The 20,739-nt window shown below is 38.2% G+C and overlaps 1 protein-coding gene across 5 annotated transcripts in view; it reads left to right on the top strand.

Moving 5' to 3' along the window:
* The window catches only part of CHCHD3 (coiled-coil-helix-coiled-coil-helix domain containing 3), a 261,763-nt gene that overhangs the window by 161,731 nt on the left and 79,293 nt on the right, over positions 1-20,739 (top strand). For 3 of the 5 annotated variants that reach the window (XM_081800074.1, XM_081800075.1, XM_081800073.1), the window contains exons 5-6: positions 4,388-4,402; positions 5,432-5,515. The exons of 1 other annotated variant lie outside the window; for it this stretch is intronic. In XM_081800074.1, the coding sequence (XP_081656200.1) occupies positions 4,388-4,402; positions 5,432-5,515 (99 nt within the window). The remainder of the gene's footprint in view (positions 1-4,387; positions 4,403-5,431; positions 5,516-20,739) is intronic. One more of the 5 variants, XM_081800076.1, reaches the window with a different exon arrangement.

Here is a 20,739-nt window from a genome sequence, read left to right on the forward strand (position 1 = left end):
GCTTATGTGAGTTATAAGATAGAGATTGATCTTTGCCACAGATTATCCATATCATTGTGAAAGATTAAATCTTTCTCCATCCATTATGTGTGTGTTTCAGATTTGTTATAAGATTTAGAATGATAGGAAATATCATTATAGGGATTTCCTATTTAGGTTGATTTACAGTTGTTGCCTTTTCTCAACCCTAGTAATCTCTGGCTTCATAGTATCCTCCAATGGAAAATTGAGCAGGTACCTGCTTTGTTTTCTCCCTTGAGCTATTAAAATTGAGCACTGGCATTTCAAGGAACTTTGTCATTTAAAATGTACAAGCTTAGGGCCCCTGGGTGGCTCAGTTGGTTAAGCAACTGCCTTCAGCTCAGGTCATGATCCTGGAGTCCCAGGATGAGTCCTGCATCGGGCTCCCTGCTCAGCGGGGAATCTGCTTCTCCCTCTGGTCCTCTTCCCTCTCATGTGCTCTCTCTCTCTCTCTTTCATTCTTGCTCTCAAATAAATAAATAAAAACCTTTAAAAAATAAAAATAAAATAAAATCAAGTGTACGAGCTTTAGCCCAGAATCTTTCTTTAACATGCCTTGTACTTGATGTCCAAGGTAACAATACAACCTCTGAGCTAGGTGATTGTGATGTCACCAGGTTCTCCAGGCCATGTACCCTGTGCCACACCGTAGTCCTCAGGAGCAACCAGGGCTGAGAAGGCTGAGCTACTATGCCAAAAACCTTTCGCTATGAAGAGTTACCTAGGAATATACGTGGGAAGGTAAAGTTCCCACCAGCACAGTATGTCATATCCATAATCCCAGTTTTTACTTCTGTTGACCTTATTATATTCTTTGTCATAAGCACCTTCAGATCCTTTCTGAAAAGAAGCAAGTCTTAAAGAAGTTAACATATGGGAACTTCATTTTGAATCTAGCTACCAACACGGAGTTAAAACACTGAAATATTTATGTGTTGGGTTTCTTAAAGAAAACTTGATTTCCTTATTTTCTTTGTGTCTCTTGCATATGGGGTGCTCTAGTTTTCCATAATGATCCACTTAAGTTCTGTCATGTTTTCAGCCCAATCATGTTATCCCGAATCTAACAGGATCTGAAAACTAATCAGTGCACATTTCTTGTAGTGAGAGTAATAGTAAACAAGAAATGAGGGGAAATTTTTTTATATTCTTTTTTTTCCCTAAGGAATGGTTCTATAACAATAAGTAATGTTGTAATCCTCTTTGTTTTTGTTCATTTAAAATGATTCTCTCTCTGTTAGAGAGTTATACGTAGAAGTTTTATTTCCTTGCACTTGGTTTACTGCTTTTTCGTAAGTTGAGTGTGACTCTCCATCCTTGGCAGCTATTAGCTTAGTCAATGTATTCCAGGCTTATTTAAGTTTCAGGATTCATATTGTGTGACTTTCCCTCCCAGCATCACATTAACTGTTTCAAAGCAATGTGCCGTTAAAGTGCTGTGGCTGTGTTTCTTGCTTTGTTATTCTCCCCAGTGGATCTCAAACTATTGATTCTGTTGGCTGTCTAGGGAAAGATTTGTGATGTTAGACCATAGCTTGGTGGTTTCGGGTCTTTGGAGGTAGTTCCTTTTTAGTGTGTATATCTGACCTTTTCACATGTTGCTTTAAATTTTTTCAAAGATTACATCTTAGAAAAGTGAATGAGGACATTACTATATATCCTTTATTTACATTGCTCCTCAAAATCAATTTTTTTGGTGCATGTAGTCCTCAGTAGACTTAAGCAATATATTTGTAGTATTGAATTCTTGAGTGTTTTCTAAATGACCATAATAGAATACCTATTACTTTTTCTTTGCATTTTAAAAAAATGTCTCACTGTGCACTATCTGTGAACGAAAGAAACATTTAGTGCAAGTGTTTTAAGAACCATGGTGGGTAATGTCATACATTGAATGGGAGAGAGAATCAAGTGCTGGTACATTAAGGATTTTGTAGGTAAGAGAATTTCCAGGCTATAAATAATTGTTCAAGTTGTTAAAACAATTTGGTTGTTATGGGCGCCTGGGTGGCTCAGTTGGTTAAGCGACTGCCTTCGGCTCAGGTCATGATCCTGGAGTCCTGGGATCGAGTCCCACATCGGGCTCCCTGCTCAGCGGGGAGTCTGCTTCTCCCCCTGATCCTCCCCACTCTCATGCTCTCTCTATCTCATTCTCTCTCTCAAATAAATAAATAAAATCTTTAAAAAAAAACAAAACAATTTGGTTGTTAATATAATTACTAAATACCTCACTCTGAGCTTCTGTCTCATATTATGTTTCCATCTCGTAGTCAGGGATACATGTATGTGATATTAATGTTTAAGAAATATTTTTTCTGATTACAGAAGTAGTAATTGTTCATTCTAGAAAATTTATAAAGTAAAGAACAGTCCAAATAAAAAATATCCCACTATGCATATCCTGTCCACTGTTAATATCTTGGCATAATAGATACTTTTTTCCAAGCCATTATTTTTTTAATGGCTCTGAATATTTGGTCATTGTGTCTGGACTAAAATTATAATCAGTATCCTGTTGGACCAAATCTTATTTATACAACCTTCTATTGTTCCCATTTGTTTGTTGCTTTAAGTAACATTGGTTTTATTTTCTTAGATCTAAATCCTTGTGTGCTTTTCTTAATATTTCCTAGGATTAAATGCCTAGAATAAAATTGGCCAAGTGATAAGCAGATTAACAATAGCAAAGATATATGCACATGTCCATCCATATATTTATATGTAGTTATTTTCATGAATTTTAGTGTATTTAATTTGTATACACTTTAAGATATTTATATAGTTAAATTTATTCTGTGGTATGTAGTTTTATGAGTTTTGACAAATGCATACAATTGTGTAACCACCACCATTATCAACAAGCAGACTAGTTCTCCCACCTCAGAAAATTCCCTCCTGTGTCCTTTGACTACAAAGTATGTGATTTTTTTTTTAATTTGGAAAATATAAAGAAGCAAGAATAACTAGAAATCACCCATAAACCTACCATTCTGCTATAACTTTTGTTGACATTTTGTTGAGTATCCTTCTGGTTTTTTTCTTTCCCTACAAAGAAAAGAGATTATACTGTCCTTTTTGTTTATAATCTGTTCTGTTTTTACTTAGTATATTTTGAAGATATTTTTATTTAGCCATTAAATTGATTTTTATTTTTGCATCTTTGCAATTCTAAACAACTTTATCTTGAACATCTTTGTATATTGTCATAATTACTTAAGAAAAGTCAGGTCATGATCCCAGAGTCCTGGGATCCAGTCCCACATCGGGCTCCCTGCTGGGCGGGGAGCCTGCTTCTTCCTCTGCCTCTGCCTCTCTCTCTCTCTCTCTGACTCTCATGAATAAATAAATAAAACATTAAAAAAAAAAATCTACAGTTAAAAAAAAAAAAAAAAGTCCTAAAAATAGAGTTTAGATCTCAGTGAATATGTACATTTTAAAAACATTACATTGTGTCAAATTGATTTAAAAAGTGGTTATATCAAATTACATTCTGACCAGTCATGTATAGAAGAGCTTATTTTCCTGTATCTGACATTACTATTACTATTTTATATTGTTGTCAGTTCAGTAGATGAATAATGGTATTTCATTATTTTAATTATCATTCTTTGATTTCTCTTAGGGTTGGGTTTTTTCCCATGTGTTTATTGTTTGTATTTTTGTGTGTGAATTACCAGTGTATGTCATTTGTGTATTTTTCTTTTGGCTTTTTTGGTGGAGGGGTAGAGGGCTTTTTTTTTTTTTTTTAGTGTTCTGTATTTTAGTAACTTTAACTCTCATAGTTACATGTTGTGGTTTCTTTTCCTCTTTTTGTCATTTGCTTATTTGTTTGGTTTAATGATTTTTTTTTTAACAGAGGGTCTCATAAAACCGTTCTTTTACATTTCCTTTATTTCTATTTTGGGTGTGTATGTGTTGAATTTAGAAATACCTTTTCTCTGTAGATCATATTGTCATGCATACTTTCTTCACACTTAGCTTTGTTAAAAATTCTTTCTCTGTTTACTTTTTCTTTTATATTCCTGACAGGCTAGTCAGGTTTTTACTATGTTGTACCAAGGAGCCATTGATTATTATGTACTTGCATATGAATATATTTTAATGTAATCTTATTATTGTATCTTTTTAAATTTATTCATACGCTTTCAAGCATCATGAACTTTTCACTGAAATCTTCTATTCAAACTGTAGCAGCACACTGACATTTAACTGTGTCCTAAGTTAAGCAAGTTCTCTGATCTTTTTTCCCCCTATTGCCTTCTTTGGTTTGCATCTTAGATATTATCTATCAGATTTCTTTGTGACATTAGGAAAAAATACTACTTCTATTGTTAAATAATTGTTGTTTGTTTTTAACATGCTGCAGGACATTGAAGACAAAGTAAGTAGCAAAGCAATGACCTATATATGTGTAAAATGGGTACACGTAAACTAAGCAGATAGTGGAAATCACCCTCACACAAGGTTGAGGCAAGTGACCCTTGATCACCCTGCAAAAAAATGTGGTATGCGGCATAAGGGTGGGAATGCCAAAATGCATACTTGCTGATATCTTAAAATTCCTTGTCAAGTGTGTATTCCGCATTTACTGAACAAAAATATATTAAAAACTTTTCTAACTTGGGGTGTGAGACAGGGAGGTCTGTTCTCAGAGATAAAGATCACTTAAATGTAATGATCAAGATACAAACAACAGTTTGAAAAATGCATTTTTTTATTAACCTTGAAAAACATCCATAAGTAACCATCTTTATCATTATTTTTCAAGTATCAAAAAATTTTTATTACCTTTTTTTAATTTTGAAAAAATCTTATAAATTAGAAATGGGATGACTGAGTTTTATAATTACTTTAACTATTTTTATTTCTTACTATTAATTTTTAATTATTCAAATAAACATTTACAGTGGTTTTTGCCCCTTGCTCCAAAGACAACTGCTTCATAAAAAAGAAAATAGACCAATACATGTACTTAGGTGCAGGTTTCAGTGGGTAATTTAAGGACTCTCAAACATAAGATTTATGTAGAAAATGTCATATAGGTATTTTGTTGTTCAGAAAAAAGGTTAATAACCACGTGGTTTATGCTTGGAATAAAATCTAAGTTTTATTGTACAAAATATTAATCCTTGAAATTACTCTTCCATAGGAGTTAAATAAAACTGCTGTATTCTGATACTTTTTGACAAAGTAGGACACAGCTGTCAGAGTAAAAAAAAAAAAAATGTAGACTCCTTTACATTTAAATACAGCAATCATCATCTTATTAATATTGTTCTATGGCAGAGACCTAATAGATTGCAAAAATCTTCAGCTCTATGTACTTATTTCTAATGTAATTTATACTTGACTTTTGCTTCACTGTTGCTGCTTTTTCTTGATATAGTCTATTCTTCATTTCTTTTTTTAGGCTAAGCAGCTGGAAGAGAAAGATCGAGTGATAAAGAAGCAGGATGCATTCTACAAAGAGCAGCTGGCTAGACTGGAGGAGAGGGTATGACTATTTCTTGTCGTTGATTCTCTTCTAGAACCACATCTGCAACTTTCCCATATATTTATTTAAGCACCAATAATTAGAACTGTAGCTGCTTTTCCTAGTTAAAAGGAAGTGAAGAAGCCAAGCAGGTAGATCATTCTCACAGGGAATGTTATTTCTTCTTTGGCTGTTTTGGGGTATGGTCGCGTTATTGGTTCAATGAGGCATTTATCACTCTGCAGCTACCTACCCCCGCCCCCCCGCGGGTATTTTGTCCGTAAATGTTTAGAAGCTGCACTGCCTCCAGGTCAAACAGTAGAGTGCTACTCTTGACTCTCCCTAACATTGACGAAACTTGAGTGGGTTCGTAGAAATGGAAGTGTTTTAATGGATATATTGTCTTTGTGTAATCTCACTTTCACTGCATTTGTGGCTAAGAAATGGGCAGAGGTTGAACAGTAGGACTTAGGAAGAAGAGTTCAGAGGAGTTGAGGCAGTACCTCTGGGCAGGCCCTAGAGTTTGACAGAGATGCAAAGGCAGGAATTAAAGCTAAAACAGGAGACTGTGGGTTTCAGAATGGGAATTTGAGCCACCTCATCAGTGCCCCTGTTCAGTAAAGTAGATTTGTCTAGAATCATTTCACACATGGGCCATACAAAGCTAGATCTTTCTTCCCTTTGATGGAAAGCTCTAAAATTTGGTTTAGAGTAAGATGTTTAATAAGAAAGTAGATTCAATAAGAAATACAGTATTAAGTCCCATTCAGTACAGTTATTTACACATTAAATATGCTCACCCGTGTCTGTACGTCACTAGTGTGCATGCTTCTTGCATACAGGGATCATTTCTTCATTCATCGAACAGATGTCTGCTTAATCACCTAATACATGTCAGGCCCCAGGCTAGTGCCAGAGAAATGCTAATGAAGAAAATTAACTAAACTTTTGTCCTCAGGGAGCTGAAGTGTATATAGTGGATGGCAGTTTGCAATTCTATGGATGAACAATGAAGCAGAGAAAAAGGAGTCCCAGGGCCTTGGAGTATAGGGTGTGGGATCTGGTAGAGAGGGAGGGCCTAATAGGTGGCTTTTGGTAAGAGGTCTGCAGTAATGGGAAGTCAACCAGCACCAGAGCCCTGAAGCAGGGCTGTGTGTTTCATGTTGGAAAGGCTAGAGGGTTTGTGAGTGGAAGAGCATGTTGGCTTTTGTCTTAGGCAAGAACTGAAGCAAGACAGACCTAAGAAGAGGTAATGGCGGTAATTCAGAAAAGGAATAGTGATGGCTTGGGCCCGGCTGCTAGCCATGGAGGGGATGAAGCATGGGGTTGCATGTTTCAAAGGCAGAGCTGATCAGGCTTGTTGATGGTTTTGAACATGAGTGAAAGAAAGAACTCAAGGATACTCTCGATCTATGGCTTTTATACCTAGAAGGATGGCTTTTCCATAGAGGAAGACTATGCAGATATGGATCTTTTTGTGGGTAGTGCAGAAAAATCAGGAATTTGACTTTAAATACTTTAAGTTTGGGATATTTGTTAAGACATCCAAATAGAGATGATAAAAAAAGCATCAAGTGGAATGGCTTATGGCAAGAGTGAGCACATTTTTCTGTAAAGGGCCAGATAGGAAATACTTTAGACTTCGCTGGCTGTGTATGGTTTCTGTCTCGACTACTCAGCTCTCAGCTCAGCTGCTCAGCGCTGCCATTGTAACGTGACACCAGCCGTAGCCAGTATGTCAGTCGGCAACTGCGACTGCGTTCCAATTACGGACCCTGAAGCTTGGGTTTCACATAATTTCTGTATGTCATGAAATACTCTGCTTTGGACCCCCCACCCCCCAAACCACTCAAAAACCCGAAACCACTCTTAGGGCTATATAAAAACAGAGAGCAGGCAGGATCTGACTCATGAGTTCTAGTCTGTAGAACCCTGGTTTAGAACACAGCCTCTGACTTGGATTAAATGCACTGAACAGACATTTACCTGCTGAGTTTTTGTAGCATGTTACTTCAGGTTTCAGTTTCTTCAGCTGTAAAATGAAGATATAATAGTACTTACCTCACGGATTTGTTAAATGAGCTCATTCTCATAAAGCACCTACCGTAGTGTCCCGCACAGAGTGACCGCTCAGTCAGCTGTTAGTTTACCTCAACCCTTCCAGAGCACCGTGCCTGATAGTAAATATTAGCTGAATAAAATGAATGACTGATAGTTTTTGAGGTGATTTACCCAGTACCTGCTTTTTTCCCACCCAGTGACAGTTTTCTTTGCTATCAAGTATTACTGTGCTAGGTACCTTTTGGATTTGTCATTGATTGCTGTCAGGTACAAGAAAAGGCAATGAAAAATATTCACCCATTTCTCATAAATCCACCAATTTGATGGAGGTCATTCAGTGATTAGTGTGATATACTGAGAGGATTCGATCTTGGCTGATGAAACCAGTCTGCTCAGCAGCTAACTGTTGTTTCTGGCCTCAAGTTAGAACACATGGTGGTAGATCAGATGGAGATGGTGTGATGATGTCAAGTCATTGCAGTCAGCAGCTTTTTATATAGGTGAAATATTTTTTCCTTTTTGAAGATAAGGCTGGAAAGTAGTGTTTTAGGAATTTTAACTGAAAACTGAGGGGTACCAGTGAGCTTAGAAAAATCCTAAGGTGGAATAATCACACTACTGTTAGTTAATACCTAATAACTCCAGGCTGGACTAGGAGTCAGAAGGCATGGTGCTGTCATCTAGTTATTTGACAAGTCACCTAATCTCTTCTGGTCTCTGCTTCTTTATCTATGAAGTGGGGATAATAGTCTGTTCCTTGCTCACGTTTGTGAGTTATTGGGGGGACCAGATAAGATGATGTATATAAAAGCTCTTTGAAAACTGGAAAATGCTTAACAAAAGCCATTGCCATTAAAGAATATCTACTTACTTTTCATTGTGTACAAAACACTAAAAATCATGAAATTACTTGAGTATTGTTCAACTTCCTGCTGTCTTCTCTCCATTTCTGTAAAATCATCTTTGTTTATTACTGCCTTTCTTGAAGTAGCTACATTAATTTCGTTCAATTGGATTTCTTCCAGGAATATTTGAGAGATGTAGGTCTCCGTGATGAAGCATTTTGTAGGCTTAATGCAGAAGATTTTAAAAAGAGTTCCCCTTGTATTGTGCTGACAGTGAAAAGTGCAATGTCTCACCATTTCTATTAGAAATTCTACATGCAGTTCATGTTAGAAGATCTAAAAGTGCTAAATCCAATAGTGCATATTGCAAGAAAAATAATTATAATATTATGATAGCTGTAGAATCACCTAACTTACTATGCGAAATCCAGGTTGCCTGTGGTTTAAAAGTGGTTTAAGTACATGTCTTTATTTAAACCAAATGAAATGATGAAACCATAAACTAGATACTAGATGGTGTATCATTACTGGAGAGGGAATATTGACCAGTCTTTAACAGAATCATTCCAAAAGTGATCCCCATCAACTAGATTAACACCATCATTATGTACACGGTCACTTTTAGATGACTCGTAGTCTTATTATTTGAACTGTTCATTGTCATTGACTTGTTACAAATTTCTTTTGAGACTCTGAACCCAAATCCCCTGAGCACGTGGAGCACATTCAGTTCTATTACAGTGTGGCTTGCCTCTTTGATCTATTTATAAATTCTATCAATTAGATAGTTCCTATGTGTGAATGGATCTTTCTCCTCCTATATATTCATATTGGTTAGTTCACCGCGAGTCTGAGATAACTTTCTCCTATCACTGCCTCATGAGGAGGAATAAGTATAATTTAACTGGACACAAGTTCACCCTTCTTAGAACCAGTATTCTAAAAGCAGTAACTCTTTACAGAGAAAGAAAGTCAAGCCATTTGAAAAGTTTTTCAAGTCCCTATTTCATTGTAAAGGTTGCCGGCTTTATCAAAGGACATTGACATAGATGTGAAGTGAACTTCTGTATTTTAATAACATTGGTGAGGTCACAGTTAGGTGTGTGGCCTAACTGAAAGAGACTTGAGTATTAACTCCTGGTTGTTGATTTAAGAGACTTGGAGGATGTTAATTCCTGATTGGTGATTTGATAAGAGGAAGCCCAGGGCAGCTTTCAAAGAGAAGGTTCTTAAGTGTTTTTAGGAAGCTTTCCACAAATCTCTAAGGGAATGTTCCATAGTGTTTTTATACCTCTCTTTATGGTGCCACAGTTATGGTAATTGTGATTTGTTATCTGTGTTTATCACATAAATTCCCTGAGGTTAAAGGTCATTTTCTCTCGTCTCTGTATTTTCCACAATTCACATAGGAGTTCAGTGAATAAATCCTAGATTTACTAAGCTTATACCATAAAATTATGTCTTAAGCAATTAATGTATAGTTTTTAGCTATCAACAAAGTACCTGGTATCTTCTTCACTCGTCATTTAAATTAATAATATATATCTATCCTATGAGAATCAAGTTTTGACTGTCTTGATATTATTTGTAGCATCATCATCATTGTGATAGTAACTCACAGTAACATTTATTGCGCATTTACATGTGCTAGACACTTGCCATGGGTTATGTCATTTTATTCACACAGACAACCCTGTGAGGTTGTCAGTCCTGTTGTTTAGATGAAGGCCCTAAGGCTTCAAGTAACTTGCCCGAGAATATCCAACCAAAACATCTGGATCTGAGGTAATTCCAACACCTGAGCTTTTAGCCATTAGCCAGTGCTAGCTTTAATATTTGTTAGTTCTGCACTCAAGAGTTAAATCCTGCTGGTTGTGTGTTGGCTCTTTGGGTGGTGAGTTAGCTCTTTTTGGTTTCTAATACAACTTTTTAGGTCCCAATGTTAAAATGGGATTAATGCTACCTCATAATCTACAAGATTGTTAAGCATTGAACATGCAGAATCTTTTCCCCAGGATGGTACTTCCTGGGGACATTTGGCCAAAAAGGGAATAAATAAAGTCTTATTATCTAGCAGCTACAGCATGATACCTCTAAGAGTTATTTTAACATCTAGTTGTGCTTCTTCTACTTTGAAGTAAGAAAGCCATAGTTACTGAAGCAGTTTACAAATGTTTTTGAGCCATTCATTCATATGTTCATAGTGTTGTTATCAGATAGTCCTATCATTCCACCTCTAGATAGAAACAAACTTTATACTTTTGATAAAATGCTTCGATGGTCATTTCATTAGAGTCTGGATTGCCTTCATGTTCTTCAGGGCATGTGTATTTTCCAGTAGTCTATTAGCCCTATGGGAGGGAAGTGAGAAGCAAGACCAGACCGTAGTTTGAGAGAGCAGAGTCCAGATTCTCCCAGGGATCTTCCAGGATGAAGGACCCCCTTCTCCCCAAGGCATCTTGGAGATGTGAGTTCTTTGATGATTAGTGTGTCTTCGTGTCTAATTTCCCAATTATGAACTTGAATTGATTTGCTCTACTCAATCCACTTTGCTCTTGGCGTTCATAAGAATGGTGGGGTTTGGCACAGTGTGAAGAGAGTTATAAAAGCCTTGGTGACTTGAGTCGCTGAGGGAGATCAGAGGGCTTAGTTAGGTAGAGTCACAATGTTCGGATCAACAGGGTAGTGGGATCTGTATTGCTTTCAGTTTATAGGCTCCTCTGGATTTCAGTAGCTATTTGCGTACACACTGCAGTCAATCCCATACAATTAAGGAGAGGGAATTGTACAAGCTGAGCAAAAGAAAGCAGTGTAAAGAGAATGGTGAAAAATAAATTGTCATTAAGAAGAAACATACTTTACTAGTTCGTCACCTGTGGAGAGAGTTACTAATTAAATTCTAAGGTCGTGCTTACTTACACCAAATGAGCAATTTTTAAAAGCCTTTTACTTATAGTGGGTGGCATATCTTCCATTGCATTATGAAGTGTCGGGTTCATCTGTATGATTAATGGGCTTTTTTGATTGCTTGACTTCTTTGTCAATTAGTACCTTGGTTTCTCTATTCCTCTGTGCAAAGCTTGGGGGAAAATAATGCCAACAATGATAGTAAAAAGAAACGACAACAGAACGGATTATTGTCAGCCCAGTGTGCTGCTTATGGGAAGAAATTATTATGTATTTTTACTACCAGATGAAGTCTGTCATTATAAAAATACTTCATTGAGTGAAGCTTGTTCAGCCTTTTGATGGGATTAATAAAGGATAGAATCACAGATCACTGACATCTAAGATACTAAAACACATAAGCAGTCTTTTCTGGGGTAGGAGGATAATTTAATAAAGTCTATTTATGGGATTAAAAAAAACCCTTTGATACTTTCCCCCCTCAAGTGCTTTCTAAACAGTCGTCAGTGATTCTAGGTCATATGGGTAGCTCATATACACCGAATTATTGTGTGGGCTTTGGCTGTACAGTGTGAGATAGCAAATTTAACATAACAGTTAAAAGCATAACTTTGTGGTAGATAGCTAGTTTGTACTTGTCAACCTAGAGATATATATTATTCCTTTGACACTCTGAATTTTTGTACTGGTTTCCTCATTCATCTTGAAATATGGTCTGAAGTCACCCAGAGTTGCAGAAACAAAGTTCTCTGGTCCAGGAGTTGGACATTGAAGGTGATGGAAGCCAGAGACACGTTTAATTGTAATGCCATTACACACGACAGGGGTTTTAGGAGTGGTTTTCCAGCATGTACCTTGAGTTGCTCTTTTTTTCCTCATTAGCAAGTAATGATAGTTCACATAAATGTGCTTAGATCTTCATTGTTAGGTAGAAAAATTAATAAGGGCCAGTATCATCATATCTTTTCCTAATATAATGGACATTTTATTTATAACGTAGATTCAAAGACATGAACCCTTTTACACTCTTCACCTCCCTAAAGGAAGCTTATTGTTGCAGATATTCCAAAAGCAGCAAGCAGGAATGGACTTCACCCCCTCCCCCTTCTGTTTTGTTCTCCTGAGGGGAAAGGGAGCGATCCACACAGTGTAGTGGATATGGGGTTCTTATCCTTAATTCATTATTCAACAAGTCCTTCAAACGCATTGGCTTTTCTGTTAACCTCTCTGAATTTCCTAATGGGAAATGTGGTTTGCTTTTTAAATCTGGCTTTAGGGATATGCGACTTACATTCTTTTCTGGGGTGAGCCTGTTAAAAGTGCATCCCGTGAAAATTATCCCTTTAACTGGAGCCAGTTTTTCTGTGCCTAACTTTAGAGGAAAGATTTGCAAATCACGGGATCAGCACTTAATTTGGGGCTCTATTTACCATGTAGGCTGTCAAGAAGTACTAACCAGAAGGTAAGACGAGAACATGGAGTACAAAGCTATGAGCGGATGGCACACAGTACACCAGGTATTAAATAGCATTATCCATCCTGCTTGCTACAGTAAATAGGGTTTCACCATTATGATGTGTCAGGGCTTTCAGTGAAATCGAATTTACAAGACACTAAACTGTCATCCTCTCTGCTGAGCAGCTTTATTCTGGGATCTTGCTTTCATATTAATCCTGTTGGTAGGAAATACTTGTACCAATTGTGCATGGAAATTATAATTTAATGATCTCTTCCTTTTCTCTATTCAGAGCTTAGAATGGACCACTGTGCTTTGCAGTGATAGCCCCAGGGCTCTGAGAAAGAGATAATACAGAGTTCAGCTTTAAAGCCCAGTATTGCCTTTTTGTGAGTGCTTGTAATGATCGTAAGTGCTAAGACGCCAACAATATGGGTTGCATACTTTCTCAACTCTTCACGTTTCCTTTACCTCGTGAAAGACCGTACCATAAAATAATTAAATTCTGTTTACCATGACAGTTTCTTAAAATGGTCTGCCACTTGAATGTGTAAAAAGACAAGGTGAGAAATAAAGCGTTATGAAATCCAGAGAAGGGGCGCCTGGGTGGCTCAGATTTGGTTAAGCGTCTGCCTTCGGCTCAGGTCATGATCCTGGAGTCCCGGAATCGAGTCCCGCATCGGGCTCCCTGCTCGGCGGGGAGTCTGCTTCTCCCTCTGACCCTCCTCCCTCTCATGCTCTCTGTCTCTCATTCTCTCTCTCTCAAATAAATAAATAAAATCTTAAAAAAAAAAAATAAATAAATAAATCCAGGGAAAATTAATTTCACTTTTAAAGATTCTGTTTATTTTGTGTGGGGAGGCTCAGCGAGGGTGTTCTTTTGTAAAACAGTTAATACTCCCTTTCCTTTCTTTGGGATCTTTTCTTGCTATTGGTAGGAATATTGCAGCCAGGAAGTCATTCTGTATTTCTGGCGAATGTGATTGAAAATGGGCTTGATCTCTGAATCTTCTTTGCATCCAATTTCATAATTAGTGATTGTTTTGCTTCTTGATATCTTGTTTATTTATAAATTTCAAATGTATTCCATTTAGGCAGACCAGCCAATGTTTATTTCCCTGTTTTACTGACTGAGAAATTAAAATACACGAGTATTAATTTTTTTTTAAAGAAAATTGCAGGGCTGGTGTTAGAAAACGCTCTTGAATCCCAGTTTTATGTTCAGACCGTGAGCCAGCTGTGCCTCTATAAGGAATTACATTTCAGCACATTAGCTTCAGCTAGAAAGATATATTTGGTCATTAAAACATTTGCAAATAATATTAGCTCATAACATCGTCAAAGAAGAAGTGCCCACATCTGAACTTGGCGTGTAAAGCAGGTTGGCACAGTGAGGGCAGCATTCAACAAAGGGAACCCAAATCCAGTTTGGCCACACAGACTAAGCTAGGATTTTGATCTTGGTCATTCTTACTGGAATTTTCAGGGGCTAGAGGGAGTCCTTGTCATTTACCATTTATTCTAGAACACATTTGTTAAACTCCTCCAGTGAGCCAGGCAAGTGTGTGTAGGTATAGGGACAAATACAAATAGCACAAACACCCTTTGGCATCTGGTACAGAGCTTTTAATTGCCAGAGTGGATCCATGGAGGCTATGCCAGACTATTATTTTCCAGAGCAGAAATGTTTTGTGAGGAGTAGCTGCTACTTTTGTCTCAGAGAGCGAGCTGGAGATCGTGGGATTTAGGAGGGAATTCATTGGCTTAGAGTAATTCATCAGGTTAAATGCTCAGATAAAGACCCAATGAACTGGTTGCCTTAAATAGTGGTCTTTGAAAATAAATATTAAATGTGTAAGCTCCATGAAGCCCAGAAATATTTCCCCTTTGATCACCACGATAGTGCTTGGCACATAGTAGGCACCAGCTAACTTGTAAAAATTAATGTATTTGTCAGGAAGTGGGATGGGTTCCATGGCCAAATAATTTTGAGGAATGTTAAGTTTAACTAAGCTGAACAGATTTCTTTACTGTAGGGCCTTGTCAGAGTTTATATACATTCAGAGCTTCCAAGATGATGATACTGTAATGCCATGTTTCAGCATTACACTTAAGCCACGGAATCTTTTTTTCAAGAAACACCAGCTTATCCCGGCACACCATCTGAGGTTTGCTGTGCCCTGCACAATGCCAGTTCCTATAGCGTTGAGTCCTTCCTAGGACGTTGAGGTCAAGAAGCCATAGTGTTTCATTAGTAGAGTTCCTAATTTGAAGCTTCTGAGGACCTGCAACCATCCTAGAATGGCCTGCCTTTGCACTGTGTTGCAGAAGAGGAGACAGATGAGAAAGAGGCCTGAGGATTCTTGAGGTCCTCTGGAGTGGGAGTTGTTCACACTTTTAATTCTCTTTATAATCTTTAGTCTGTCTAAGAATCTCTAGAAAACTATGCCTGTAATTTTCGGTGTTATATTTATATTCACAGTCCTTATTCAGGCTTGCATTATTCCAAGCTCTGCAGAGTTGGGAGCCATGGGTAGTGAGGTTTCACTGGGGCCCTTCCATCTAAGGACCCAGACTCATGCCCTTCAACCTAGGACTTAATGTCCTTGGGTGAAGAAGAATCAGGCATGGAGGCTAATGCCACCAAAGATTGAGGGTCCAAACAGGAAATTTCTTCTCTTTCATAAAATGAAGTGGGATGGTAATCAAATTAGATAAATATTTAATTATCATTGCAGGCCTTTAAAAATCTTCCCCCAAGTGTTTACCAAGATGTAGAGCTAGAGGAATAAGGAAAAGATGTATTAACACCTTCCTTTCCTTCAGAGCCTGTAGGGTTTGCTTGCCTAGGTCAGAAAATGCAGTCTTTGTATCCAGTGAGTTAAGCTGAATGAAGGTCAGTAGTCTGTGCTCTATAATTTCATTCTCTTTCAGAGACCGTTAAAAACAAGAGCTCCAGGGAGAATAGTGTGGCCACAGTACTGAGCCCTCACTATTAGTAGTTCTCACTGAGATCTATAAGGGCAGGAACCTTGTCTGTTCAGTGTTGTATCCCCAGCCCCTGGAACAGTGCCTAACACATAGTGGGTGCTTTGTAAATCTTTATCGAATAAATGAATGGACACGTTTTCAGGAGGTAAAAGACTTTAATCTCAACAATGGTCCACGTGATTTAGATATTCATCTTCCAGGTCACATAGTGTACACCTTCCCTCAGGTTACACTTTATCCTGCAGGTTTTCTCCGAGATTTGGGTGAGGGTCTTCTGCTCCAGTCATGCTAGCTACTGGTATTAATGCAACTGCACATCTTACTTACATAAAATTAAACATCAGTATAGATACCATTTTTCCAGCAAACTTTTAAAGTAAATTAAATTAAATCATATTGCCTAACAGTGTTCTTAGCCATTACTTTTACATGACTTTGGGGACGTAAAAATTTTATTGACAAGCCCTGTCCTAAATAGAATGCTCAACTTCATGTATTGTCCCCAAACTTGGCTTTGGGTGAAAATGCTCTTTGGGACTTTGCATTGTGGACACCCTTGCTATTCAAGGCTGTTGGCCAAGAAATAAAGTGTCTGTGTCACGGTCTTCAGCAGCAGCATTGAAATGGCCACCATCTACTGAGGGATTATTATTGGGCAGGCAGTGTATGAAATGACTTAACATCATCCTTCTAACCCCAGCACAGACCTTTGGGAGAGGTATTTTTTCTCTTCACCACCCAACCTGTTGTTGTTGATTTTGTTATTGAGGCTCAGAGACCTCAAGTAACTTGCCCTGAGTTTCCCAGCTGGTGCAGCCAGGCCTCTGTCTTCCTCCTCACTAATAGCCTTTCCTTCTGTGTGACCATTGCTTTCTGGCCTTACATTCAGCATGCAGTTCCACTTCCCTGCCCCCCACTTTAAGAAGATTTTTGGTGGAAGTGAGCATGACACTTTTGAGCCTCTAGAGTTTAGGAGCAGATTCTCAGCTGAGTTTTCCCTTGGCATGTTCTGTACTTGGCTTCTTTTGTAAACTCAGCCCCAGTAGGCTTACTTAATCGTGGATTGTGTTCCACAGTAAAGTGAAATTACACCAGTTTCATTATAGGGCATGGGTCAGATGATGGATACAGTTATCTGGTGAAGTACACAGGCTACGTTATAGGAGAGATAAGGGTCTATGGATCGGTCTTACTCCTCTGGGGGAACGGAGAGAAAGAAGGTGGTCTGAGAAATACCATGGGGAGAAATATCCAGAAATCAAAGCTCCACGCCAGGCTAGATCAGCCAAGGTAATGTTGGGACTTCGTGTGATGGCAGCAAGGGGAGAATGGGATGTGGTGTCCCATTCTGATGGGACCTAGTGATCCCCTTCCAGCTCGTACTTTTGCCCCCACCGTCTTCCTTTGCCATGGCTTACTTTGCAGAATCATTTCTTTCTAGTACACCTCTGGTGAGGTGGCCCTTGAACCACTGTATCCACAGTAGCCCAGCCTTCTTATTCGCCTGCTGGTTAGATTGTATACATATGGAATCTTGGGGTATAAACTTCCTGTAAATTTAGATTATGGTCACACAAATAGGAGTTTACTGTCAATTTCCTTACTCTAATTTAAGGCAACAGATTGTCCTCCTACCCTAGAGCTATTTGAACTTCGCACTCAGTGGCTTCCCTCGACTCTGCCTCAGAATTAACCTGAGTAATTTATAAATCTCAGAAACCTACCACTCCGTCAACTACCTGGAAGCCATTTCTTCATTTAACCTCTTGTGATGGTCTCCATCTGCTGCTTCAGCATCACACACCGGGAAACCTGCAGACTTGCTGTCTCTCTGTACATTCCTCTGCCCTGTGTTAGACATCCCCCTTTTAGGGGATGTTGAGCACCTACTGTATGCCCAGGTATCGTGTGTGGTAGGCACCCACAATACAGAGAGTGACTGAATCAAGCACAGTTCACCTCTCGTCTCTCCTCGCTCCTCCTCGCCTGTTACCTCTTGTTAATATCAGTATTTCTAGAACTTATTTCCAGTGTAGTTCTTTTTTTTTTTATTTTTTTAATTTTTTTTTTTTAAAGATTTTATTTATTTATTTGAGAGAGAATGAGATAGAGAGAGCATGAGAGGGGGTAGGGTCAGAGGGAGAAGCAGACTCCCCGCTGAGCAGGGAGCCCGATGCGGGACTCGATCCCGGGACTCCAGGATCATGACCTGAGCCGAAGGCAGTCACTTAACCAACTGAGCCACCCAGGCGCCCCTCCAGTGTAGTTCTGCCTTGCCCAGATGGACTGTTATGTGATGTGACTTAGCACAAATACAGGCAGGAGTAGGGTAGTTTAAGGTGGAGAGTTGAGATCCTCAGGTTCTCTCCTTGGGTAGGCAGTCCACGTGTTGAGATCTGTTTTTCTGCTGATCTCACTACCATTCAAATAAAAATGTAACTAGAACTACAATGAGTATTTCTGTAGTTTGAGAAAAATAATACGTAATAAATTGTGGACTGTCTATTCTTTCATGATATAGTTGCTCTAAATTATAGAAATTTGGCAGACATTCCTAGAACTGTTTGTTAAAATTCAATAGCATGCAGTTAAAGACAGAGATTGCCATTTCTCTATTGGGTACATTAAAAAATTATATTATGTATCATTTGGATTTGGCCCTGAACTCGGTGGCCAAAAGAATAATGCCAGAAAGACAAAAGAGTGTTTTAACTAAATAGAGGCACTAGTAAACATTTACGGAAATACCAGTTATACTCTAGCTAGTTAAGAGTAATTACGCAAAAGAGCGTTTTTGAATGAATATTACTTTAGGAGTAACCAAATGGAAACAGTGATTTATGATGAAATTCTGAATTTCAAGCCTTGCCAGGCAACAAAACAAGATTGCCAGTATTTGAAGCCTTTGCCGACTGACAGTTAAAACCATTATTAATACAACCACCTGGATTCTGAATTAATGAAGTGGAGTATTTTATAGATGTAAAAGTTTACTGCTCCATGGAACTTTAGCATTCATCTAGTACAGAAGTATACTTTTTCAGACAAGGAAACAGAAACCTGGGGGTTTCAGGGTTGGTTTTATGTAGTTGGGGAAGGGAGTGATGGCAGTGTTTACCTAGTCGTTACTATTATCTGATCGAATAGGTTCGAAGTAAGTAAGTAAATATTTATGTAGGTTCCTGGAACTGTTTGGTGTTGGGGTGACCATCCCAAATATTGCAAAGGTGACTGAAATATATTGAATTACGGGGGTACTGTTCCTCACGTTTTATGAAACTCAAACAAAATTTCACTAGCTTTATTGGTAACATGGCACAAAGCAAGCGTGCAGTAGTGTTTTAATTAATTGCTGTGCTGAACAAAAGAAATTTCGAATAGAACTCACCCGATTTGTTCTAACAGAGGAAAGGACAGCTAACTTGCTGATTGTTCTAGTTGCTAATTTTCACATACCTACACTATTGTAAAGCAATAATTTCCAAATGCTTGTCTCTCAGTTATTTCATAATTACCTGAGGTATTCAATAACCCCTGACCTCAGCAAGTTAGGGAGATGGGCTTGGATGATTCTGGTATGCCTCAAAGGCTCGGGACCTCTCCCTCAAAGGACCCCAAGGTAAACATAATGACATCAAAGACAAGCGGTGTCAGAACTACTTATTGACTATTTGTCCTTGGAAACACCACGTACCCTGTTTCACCCCTAGAGCCTCATCTGTAGCATGGCTTTCATAACATACTTCTTGAGGGTATAGAGATGAAACAAAGTATTATATGTGAATTTATATGAATATTAAATCAGGATAGCTGCTACTGCCATCATCATCAGTCTCCAGCATCTAGGAGGATGATAATTCCATACAGTTTGAGGTAACTTGTTGAGGGGGGGCGAAATTAGGACACAGTATTTTTCCATTATTTTGTTATGTTGAAATGTTATGTTGAAATGTTATATTGAATTTTGCCAGAAGAAACAGAATGATTAGCTCAATTGTGTAACTGTTTTGTGATACAGGAATAATTAAAAAACTACAGTTAGGTCTACCTAATCTTTTAGGTTTTCAGAGCTCTGTAAATGCTTAATTTTATTTGATAAAATAGAGATTTCTCTTGTATGTGTATCCCTTAAAATTTGACAGACTCTTTTTGTGAGAGAGAGAGAGAGGGAGGGAGGCAGGGGGAGATAGATATCAAATCTGGACACTTCAGTGTATTTAAGCTCAGGTCTTTGTTTTATCCTTCATCTTTTGAGCAAAGGCTCGTTACAATCTTTGTTCATTTATTACTCTAAGGCCAGCCAATGGGTGGGAAATTAAAAACAACAACAATAGAGTAGAGCTGGTTAAACTTTACTCTGGGTCAAAAATGGTTTGTTTATTAAACGCTGAGATACTGTGATATTGGAGTGCAGCTCCTTGAGACTAGGGACTGACACATAAAGATGAAGAGACTAGGTTCCAGAGATGAGCGATTGCAGAGTTTAGGGAAAGCAGCTTTAAGGAAGTAGCTGGGGTGTGGGGAGTACAGGGATGGAGGAGACTGTAGAATTTGGGGGAAATACTACACAGGTACCCCCTTAATAACATGCTGTGAGCGCATGTGTTTTACTTGAATGTTTGTTTTTTATTTTAATCTTTCATTGGAAGTCTGATTTGGGATATCAATGAAGAATAAGGATTCACTATTCATTGTGATTTTGGGGTCAGTCTTGTAGAGTTTTATTTAACAAGTGAGTGTACAGAATGAGTTATTTTTTTACCTTCTGTATTATCCATTAAAATGGAATGGATGACCAGGAGGAGAAAGCATGAAAGCATGGATGAAGACAGGTCATACGATTGGGTTGGGTTGGGGCAAGAGCTGAGCAAAGGGATATGTGGTAAAATAAAAACATGGAAGGGTGATTCCTTGACGTAGACTGCTCTTTAATGATGGATTTCATGGATCAGAATATTCCTGGCTGCAAGGGTCTTTTCTTTTCT

Source organism: Leptonychotes weddellii, chromosome 12 (assembly GCF_054177405.1).
Source record: "Leptonychotes weddellii isolate Sample4059 chromosome 12, ASM5417740v2, whole genome shotgun sequence".
NCBI lineage: Eukaryota > Metazoa > Chordata > Mammalia > Carnivora > Phocidae > Leptonychotes > Leptonychotes weddellii.